The sequence below is a fragment of the Notamacropus eugenii genome, chromosome 7, assembly GCF_028372415.1.
Source record: "Notamacropus eugenii isolate mMacEug1 chromosome 7, mMacEug1.pri_v2, whole genome shotgun sequence".
Classification (NCBI taxonomy): Eukaryota; Metazoa; Chordata; class Mammalia; order Diprotodontia; family Macropodidae; genus Notamacropus; species Notamacropus eugenii.
In genome coordinates, this window is record NC_092878.1 from 38,547,078 (window position 1) to 38,557,350 (window position 10,273).

At 34.0% G+C, this 10,273-nt stretch overlaps 1 protein-coding gene across 1 annotated transcript in view; it reads left to right on the plus strand.

Moving 5' to 3' along the window:
- TRIP11 (thyroid hormone receptor interactor 11) overlaps nucleotides 1–9,039 on the plus strand; it is a 93,808-nt gene extending 84,769 nt beyond the window's left edge. Inside the window, exons 19-21 of the mRNA XM_072625062.1 lie at nucleotides 2,679–2,798; nucleotides 4,131–4,275; nucleotides 7,350–9,039. Of these exons, the coding sequence (XP_072481163.1) occupies nucleotides 2,679–2,798; nucleotides 4,131–4,275; nucleotides 7,350–7,570 (486 nt within the window). The 3' untranslated portion in view covers nucleotides 7,571–9,039. The remainder of the gene's footprint in view (nucleotides 1–2,678; nucleotides 2,799–4,130; nucleotides 4,276–7,349) is intronic.
- Nucleotides 9,040–10,273: the final 1,234 nt, after the last annotated feature.

Genomic DNA, 10,273 nt, shown 5'->3' on the forward strand with positions numbered 1-10,273 from the left:
TGGAAGGAGTTAATTTTTTAACACTGCAGAATTAATTTTTCAACAGGATTACATGAAATGAAGAAATAAATAAAAAAAATAAAAATTCTAGAGGAAAGAATTCAAAGGAAATACATAGCTTAGAATGGAAAGTGATGTTACCTAAACTAGAATATACCAAAGAGAAATCATGGACTCCATGAGATAAGATATGTTAGAATAAAATAAAAGATTGGCAAAATAGAAAATAATGTAAGATATATTGACCTGGACGAGATGTTCAAGGAAAGAGGATTTAAATTGGATTCTCTGAAAACTGATATTAAAAAAACCTGGCTACCTCATTATATTTAAGGAAATAATAAATGAAAACTATTAGAACCAGAGGGCAAAATAAAGATGGAAAGAACCTCTGATTACTTCCAGAAAGCAAGCTGAAAAGTAAAAGTCCTAAGAATGTCATAGCCAAAATCCAGTTCTCCAAAGTCAAAGAAAACAATGGTGATGCAAAAAAATGGTGAAAAAAAAAGACAGTAAAAGTCTATTTTAGCATTTTTAAAGATACACAGAAGAGAACAAAAGGAAGTTCAGAAGGAGCAACAGACAAGCCAGACAGTTTGAAAGTAATGTAAAAAATTTATAATATTCTAAAAAGGAAGTGGTATGGTAATAGAGATTTACAGCCTACTATGTTCTAAGATGGAAATTTGCGTTTTTGGTTCTTCCCTCTCTCTCCAAAAACAAACACAAAACCACAACTCACCTATTTTCCATGTTTTTCCCAGACATCTTTATATAGAGCAGGGGTGGGGAACCTGCAGTCCCAAGGCTACATGTGGCCTTTTAGGTCCTTAGGTGCAACTTTTTGACTGAGTCCAAGTTTTTTATTAAGGGGATTTGTTCTGTCAAATTTTGTATTATGGAGATCTAGCCATATGACTTTTCTGCTTGGAAATTTCCTTACTACCCACCTGAATGAAAGTTATATTCTTTTTTTTTTTCATTCAAAGATTTCTGTAGTCTGGTACCACTTTAGTCTTTCCAACTTTAATTCATGTTACTTCCTTTCTTATACACTACTTTCTAGCAGACTACTCCATCTCCATGTTCCTAGTTTACTCTGTTGCCTACATCTGAACTATGTACCCTTACTTTCTCTTCCTGTTGAATTCTTCTTCATCTTTTAGTGCCTAATTCAGATACTACTCCTTCAGTGTACTCTTTTCTGATTTCCCCAGGAGGTACTCATTTCCCTCTCAGATCTAATATGTCACTTTGTTTGGCACTCAGTGAATTTATCATATATTATTTATTTTGGGTATTTGTCATGTCTGTGTTTCAGACAGTATGCATGAGGACTGGAACCTTTACCTTAAAGTACTCTTGAACTGTAGCTTCCCTGGAGCCTGATGTAGTATGGTCTACAGCAGGCATTTGATGAATTGTTGTTGAATTACTTTGAAGGATTTATTGTAGAGTGGAGGGAGTAGAGGCAGAAAACAGTTTATGAGTTTTGAACTTAGATGACTGCAAAAGGAGTAGGAAGGACTTAGGAGATATGAGAAATATGTGTATTAGAAAGCAAGTTGGATTTGTAATCATAGGTCCCAATGTAGATTCAACCACTTACTACCAATGTGACCTCAGACAAATAAATCATTTAAACCCTCTGGATCTCAATTTTCTCATCTGCCAAATGAAAGGGTTAAACTAGTTGACATGTAAGGTCCTTTTCCAACTCTAAATCTATGATAAGATCGCAGAAGTACAACTCATGATGTTGTAAAGGGAGCATCTTAAAAAGTTGAAGTTTCCAAAAGCCTGTGTGTTGATGAGGATGATGATGACAGCCCCAGAGCTAGACTTTTCAAAAAATAAAATTTTATTAATAATTCTTGTTTTTACTTCCTTCCTGGAGAGGCATCCACATAATAAAGAATTTATAAAGAAAAAGAAAAGAGAAAGATTAAGAATAAAAATGAATCATCAAAACTAATACATCAAAAACAAACCCTGATATCATAGGTAATATTATATACCTATGGACTCCCTACCTCAGCAAAAGAGCAAGGGAAGTATCTTCTCATAAAAAATAGACTTGAGGAAAAATGAGGAATTCAGTTTTGTACTTGGCATGAAACATGGCCTTAATATAGGTGGATGTTTTCACCAGACAACTGGAAATACAATATTAGGTCGTTGACAAGTTTCAGTATGAACTTTGGAGTTAATCTTCAACGGGCTGATAAAATATTGAATTGAAGTTGTGGGAATGGATGGTGGTCATGGAAGAGAGTGAGTATGGAATGAAGCTGTCCGAGGCCAAAACTCTGGGGGCTCCTTGTGTTTGGAATGTGAGAGGAGGAAGAGAAACCAGTGAGGAGAAGCAAAATGGACATGGAAATGAGAGAAGCCACAGAAATGCAGCATCATGGAATCTAAGTGACAGCTTTCAGAAGTCACTTCATATTTTAGAATGAGACACAATTAAAACTATGTGGAAATGAATCTGGGGGAAGGGAAGGAGGGATTGTTTTGATTGTATTTGCTTATAATCTTAGCTTTTACCAATTAATATTTATCATAAGTCAGGTTGGGATAAAGCATTTACTACAATTTCAAACCAAATATATTAAATTCTTGTTTTTTTATGACCTGATATTATGGTGATTAGTGATGTCTTAAAATTAATCTTCTAGTTGTTGAATGAAGATCGGCGTGGTGTCACTAGATGGATGGCAGGATGGCTTGGTGGAGGAGGATCAAAAAGTGTACCTAACACACCTCTGAGACCAAATCAGCAGTCAGTGTTCAATAGCGTAAGAACTTCTGTATTCTTTCTACATATGTGTAGTACAACGACAACTCTACTCACTGCTTTGTCATACACTGCTCTTAGAAAGATAGAATAATGCATTGCAAAGAATAATGGAGTAGGTGACATGTCAAGCCCCCTTCAACTTTTTGATTCTGTGGAGTTAAAAGACTTGTATTAAAGTCCATGGATATGACTTTAATGGTTCTGTGCCCTTAGACGAGTTATATGCTTCAGTTTCATCATCTGTAAAATGAGACTTTCATATAACTTGATAAGATGATTACAAAAATTTGCTACTTTTTCTACCAAAGTTTTTTTCTGATGCCTCATCATGATGTGGAGGCAACCCTAGGTTCTTGAAGGCTTTGATGGTGCAGCCCAAGCTTTGGCAAGTCTTACCAAGCTGGAAAGACTTGGAGAATGGACTCAGCAAAGCGTGCTGTGTTTTCTGTGTGTGGATCAGCCTCACTGAGATCCAAGAAGGCCATTCCTTGGTTGGCTTTACAATGATTAATGTTTTAGCTACAAAAGTTCTTGAAGGACAGTCTACAAAATTATAGTTGGGGGCAGCTAGGTGGTGCAGTGGATAGAGCACCAGTGCAGAAGTCAGGAGGACCTGAGTTCAACTCTCACCTCAGACGCCTGACACTCACTAGCTGTGGGCCTAGCATGTCACTTAACCCCAATTGCCTCATCCTGGGTCACCTCCAGTCATCCTGATGAATATCTGGGCTCTGGATTCAGATGGCTCTGGAGGAGAAGTAAGGCTGGTGACCTTGCACAGCCTTCCCTCACTGAAAAAAAAGTCAAGTGCAAGTCATGTCATCATTTTTCTGATGGCATGGTCTTCTTCAGCAACGAAGGACAAACACACAAAAAATTATAGAAGGATTATAATATGTTTCAGTGAAGAAAATATTCTTGCTGATTCTTGAATTTTGAAGTATTTAATTTGTACATTTATCGTGCTTGTTTAGTGTTTTCTAATTCTTTTTTACATACATTCTGTTGGTATAGTCTTTGAAAATCTAGTTACCTCCATGCCATATGGCAGTGAAGGGGATTTAAGGGGATGAGAAAGTTATAGTTTTTGGTATCTATGAATATAAAGAATTAAAAATTTTAGAAGATGTTAAGTCCATCTGATGGACAAGAATGACAAAATATAGGTTGGGAATATTACCTTCAGATATTTTAATTTAAGTCTTGAAATGTCTGTTGTGATATTCATGTGTAAAGCAGGCATTAATCCTTGAAACAAAGGTTAGATTTTGATTAACATTTTACAATTTAAAAATAAGTAGTATTTTACAACACAAATTTTTAATTTTAGTCTTTTTCAGAACTCTTTGTCAAGTTTCTGGAGACAGAATCCCGACCAAGTGTTCCTCCACTAAAGCTCACTGTTCATGATATGAAACCTTTAGATTCGCCAGACAGGGGAAAACCAACTCATACTGCATCAGGCAGTTTTACAGGTAAAAACATATATTAAGAATAGTGTTTGGATTTAGTATGTAATTCTGTCTGCATGAGGAGCTCCTGGTGTGAAGACTAATATGCTTCAATTCCTTTTCTGCAATTTATGTAGTCTTAGAGAATTTATGTGGGGCACTGGGAGGTCAAGTGATGTGTCCAGGGTTCCACAGCCAGTATATTAAGCAGCACTTGGACCCAGGTCTTCTTGACTCTGAGGTTTCTCTCTGTTTATTTGCCTTGATGTCTCACTAATATTTAATTTTATTATTATTTATATTTTGAAGTGATGCTAACTAAAATGGAATGTCTTTGAAATTTGTGTTTACTCTTTTTGAAATTGTAAAGAAAATAGATTTTCTCTCCTTGCCTTCCCCATAATAGATAAGTATTAATTTTCTACCTTGCATGCTGAAATGATACTGGCTTACGTTTCTTGAATGTACGCGTTTTGAGTTTTGTTTTAAATTTTTATTAATGACTTTTATTTTTATATCACTTTCATTTTCAAATATATCCTTCTCTCCTTACCTACTCAGTCATTTGTTGTCATTCAGTCATGTGATCCTGTGGACCATACTGTGTATAGGATTTTCTTGGGAATGATACTGGAGTGGTTAGCCATTTCCTTCTCCAGTGAATTAAAGCAAACTGAGGTTAAGTGACTTGCCCAGTCACTAACTGCCCAGCTAATAAATGAGTCTAGATTTGTACTTAGGTCTTCCCGACTCCAGGCCCTGCATTCTATCCACTGAGCCACCTAGCTGCCTTCTCCCTCATCCCTTGTAACAAATGATAATAATAGGCTCCTACTGTGTGTCAGATATTATGCAAAGCACTTTACATTTTGATAAGCATTGTATCTCATTTGATTATCACAACTCTGGGAGGTAGGTGTTGTTATTATCTCCATTTTATAGTTGAGGAAACGAATACAAACAGGTTAAGTCACTTGACCACGCTCATGGAGCTAGTAAGTATCTGAGGCCAGATGTAGCTTAGCTCTTCCTGATTGTAGGCCCGACTCACTATCCATTGTGCCATCCATTTACCCAATTAACAAAGAGGAAGAGAGGAAAAATAGTTTACCAAAACTAACCACCATACCAAGTCTGAAAGTATATTCAGGAGAAAGTGTATTTTAAATTTAATAAAAGTTTGTTACATACTTACTGTGTGTAAAGTATCTTATCTTTATGCCATCTTAGACTTGACATTATAGAAATGATGATGAATTAGTGTAAATTCCATTACACTGTCACCTGGTTTTCCCACGTGACCAAAAGGGATGAGTGTGTGGTACATCCCAGCATTAGGAGTGAAGACTGGTCAGGGAATGAGTCCCTAAAGTTTATTAGATTCATACTGGGATTCAGACCCACAGTTAGAGTCTTATTAACAAAGGTTGTACAGACTAACTCAGCTCCTCTAGGCATAATAGATAGATATAAAATGCTTTCAGGTGACAATTTTGATCTAGTCATATGAACCTGATTACCACTGAAAATAAAGAATTGTCATTGAAGAGATTTCTTTTGTTTTTGGAATGCTCCTGTTCTCCTTGTCCAGAAAGAAATTAACCTCTGTAAATCTGGGTGTTATGTTGTACATAACAAGGATACTGATTGTTGCATACTTCCTAGTTTTTAAAAAAATGGCATGTCAGACATCCCAATCCAAGCTAAAAGATGGAAGAATTTTCACTCTGTATTATTGAAAAAATTTACTTCAGTGGTCACTTAAGTTTTTCTATTCCTTAAATGAAAATACCCTTTTTATAGGGAGGAAAATGTTCTCTCTTGTATAGATGTTCAGATGTTTCATGGTGGTCTAATGAAAACCTTTGGTGTTTGCCCAAAACTACAGTTTGAATTAAGAATAATTAATGCTTGCTCATTCAGGATTTGGCATTTTGATGTACTTTCCATGATTGTACTGTGACACTGTGACAGGATTTCCTTTTCCCTAAAATTGGGCTTTTCTGATGATAGCTAATAAAAAAGTGGGGCATTGGAAATGCATGTGGTGGGTGTGAATAGACTGCAACACATTATCAGCAATGACTTGCAAAGAAGGTGTAACATGAATAACCAGAAATTGTATGATCAGAAAGGGTAACGGATGGACAACACAAGTATTTACGCTTACGTGGTGAAATATTAAAGACCTAGAGGAAAGTCTGGAGTATATTTGTTAGGTACTCTGTGAAAGATTTATGGAAAGACATGACCAAGAATGATATAGGATGAGAATATTGTTTAGGTGAAATATTTGCATTTTTGAGATCATAGATTCACTGAAGGAATTGCATTTTTCTTATTTAGAAGAATCTAAACTCAGATATTTTATCTTTTTGAATAGGAAGGTAGCAGATAAATTTAAAAATAGGAGCCTTTTTATATCTTAGTGTTTTATACAAAACTTAACTAAGTTTTGTATTATCAAAATTAAATGATATTTAAATGTAAATGAACTCCTCTGAACCTAGTAGTATAGCTCACTTACCTAGTAGTATAGATCACTTGAAGCTTTTCCAGGTTGATAAGACTTCCCAGACCTAGAGTTCTAGTTGCATAATCTTTAAAAGTTACATAACTTCCATACCATAATAGAAAATTTTAGTTGTACCCTCCTTCCCCTTGTTGGATAATGTTATAATAATAAATATAATAGTAATGATAATAAACAGAATAAACTATATCTATTTCCTTGTGCTATGTTCATTCAGTCCTTATTTCAAAATATTTGTGTATGTACCGTGGAATTCTTAGTTACCTCTCAAATGTATGCATCTTCATTGTATAGTCAAAAAGCAAGTATTCCTTTGAACGGTTAGGGCATTAAAAATGTGCTGAATATTACATTGGTTAAAATTTATACAGATGTTCAATTCATTAGTGTCTCGCTCTTCTTCCTTTTTTAAATAGATTGAGAATTCATTTGTATTCATCATGTTTATGTTATTATAAATACCAAATTTTACCATTTTACTACATTTAGAGAATAAGCTTATGCTAGCACAAAATGATTTTTATTAAGAATATGATGCTAAATAAACTGTATTTTTATGTCTTAGATACAAAAGGATCTGGAACCAGTAGAAGACCAGATGCAAATCCATTCTTGGCACCACGTTCTGCAGCTGTACCTCTAATTACCCCAACTGTTCTTGGAGGTGGTGGAACTGGGCATCTGCTTATGAAGCCCATTTCAGAAGCTTTGCCTACGTTTACACCTCTGCCAGTGTCACCTGATGACAGTGCTGGTGCTGTGCTCAAAGATCTCTTAAAGCAGTAGGTGATGCTGAAAGCTGAGTTAAGATATAGCACTTTAAAGAAGTCATGAACACTATTTGAAAATAACCTTACCACAAGCGGCCTTTTGAAAAAGTCATGTAATTTGTTTTCATTTTTTTACTTATTTCCCTAAATTTGATTATGAAATAGTGTATGCTTTTGGGAATTGTTTACGTCCCAAATCAAGTGCCCCTTGCCCAGTATTTTTTGTTGTTTTTGTTTTTTCCTTACTGATTCTGCAAGCTCATTTTTAGCTGATAGAAATTTTGTTTTGGTTCTTAGAAAAAAAAAGTATTTGTAGCCAAAGTACAGGAACTTTGTAGAGTAGTTCTAGACTTCTTTGTATAATGGAGAAATAAGAATCAAAGTATGTTCTAAGCTGCTCTAGAGCACTTACTGTAGGCAGACCTAAGAAAAGATTTGAGGATTTTTTTTCCTTTTATAAATTATGAAAGACTTATGCCATGCCAAAGTGGAGTGTGCTGCTTGATTCTGAGAGTTAATATTTGCAAGGGGATGGTCTATTACTGATATCTAATATGCAAAAAGAAACCATTTAAAATTGAAATTCTAAGGTGTCTGTCCAAATTAGAAATTCCTTATATTTGTTTTTTATTGGCTTGTAATCATTAGCATTTTTTAAATGAGGCAGTTAGTGTCATGTCTAGTTGTATTAAAATTGTAGTTAACATAGATGGAGTAATGTTATTTAGTAAATATACAAGTTAATTATATAATGGTACATTTAGCTTCAAGATACCATTTTTTTTTTTTTGGTTTCGAAGGTTTTTTTGTGAGACACACTAATCTAAGAAAATCAAGTTTTCCTGATGGTTGTTTTTGACTGTGACACAATCTAGACCACCAGCACCAAGAGTTTGAAACTAGAGAAAGAATATTTCTTTAATTTTATATAAACCTTCATAAAGAAATAATACCAACCTGAAATTTAATTGATTGTACCAGGATGTTAATATTTGTATTAGTAGTTGAAGATGTACATTTAAAAACACATTTCTTGCCATTTTTGTATATTTCCATGTGAATTTAAAATGTAAACATCTGTATAGAAATAAAAAGTTAAAAGATACTTATCCAAATATGTAAATAGATGTGCTTTATGCCAGAACTGGAGCTGGTTATTTGTAAATTTAGCTATAATTAACTGTATTCTTTATACTCAGACAGAGTGGAAGATTTTTAACCCTACGTGGATACGTAGAACTTGCCTTTATGAAAAACTAAACAGCCTATGGCAGTGCTGTCTCATATTTAGATGTCATGTGCTTGTTCTATCATGATTCCTTGTTTAGTCTGTGGAAGTTATCGTTCAAGTTCTATATTAGAACTGTCGCACTATTCTGTTACTGTTTTACATTGTTTCCCCATAAAATTTTTACTGTTATAGAGCATATTTAAAATACAAGAATGTATAGAATCTTCCAAAACAATAAATACAATAAGCTCTTGGTTTTCTTTATTATTTATTTAAGTCAAGATTAAGAGGTACACTTGTTCAACTTAAATTTTTTCAGTGAACTGAACAACTCCATTTTTTGTGTAAAATTAATTCAGGGTTTTTTTTTTTTGTCAAGTTTACAAATTGAAATGAGGTTTGTGAAAATTTAAACCATTATTCATTTTAAAGTAACTTTTCCATTCATCACTCATATTTCTTTTCTAGCCTGAAAGCATCTTAAAGATTATGGATAATAATGAAAGAGTTTTACAGTTTTTGAAATTTGCCTTTTGGAAATTTGTTGTATGTCTTGGGCACACCAAAGAAGCAATAGGGGTTTAAAACTCATTTAATTTTTTTTTTTTGGAGTCTCACAGTAGTGTAAATCTCTTTTTTTCTCATTTTGTTTCTTAAATGCACCTTGGGATAATACTTTGAATCAACGAAAACATTGAAGCACCATTTCTTTGGAATAACAGAAAAAACCTTTCCTAAATGTTTAGAGAAAACTTTGGACATATACATTTTTATTTCGTGGGGAGGAAGAAGTGGGGTGCGCAGAAATGTTATCTCGTTGTTTTCTATTGCAAAAGAGATATATGAGGATGTTCGAATGACGAATGAAAACATTTTGGGTTATTCCTTCTCTAGCCCAAGTTATTTTAGGTTTTTTTCTTTCCTGTGACTTAGAATTAGTATAAAAGTAGTTCTGGAGTTACGCACTGACTACTTAGCTACCAGAGTAAAGAGTGCAGTTTTATATAATTGTCATGTGAATGAACATTGTCTTTAAAATTATACTCTGATGTAGATGTGCTATTACAACTAACTTCCCACTGTTAGTGACTATTATCAGTTTAAATCTTTTTTAATGGCAATGTCATTTTCTTCTAACATCTCATGCTTTTCTTTTGAAAACTCTTAATGTTGAATGAATGAATAAGTGAGTGAATGAATAAAAAGAATGAAAAAATATTAAGTGCTTACTGTGGGTCTGGCATGATGCCAATGCATATTGTTTCTGAAGTGAATCATGTATTATTTTATCGGAAGGGACACGGTTTTAATGTTAGCACTTATATGTTGGCGAGCCTAAAAGTGATTTCACTGCTTTCTTGTATTTAAGCTTAGTGAAAGTTTGTGATTGAATTCTGATATAAAAGCCACAGTTTTTCACAACATTCCTAGTTGTTTAACCACTATATTATAATTTAAAATTCAACCATCCACAATTAAAAACAACCA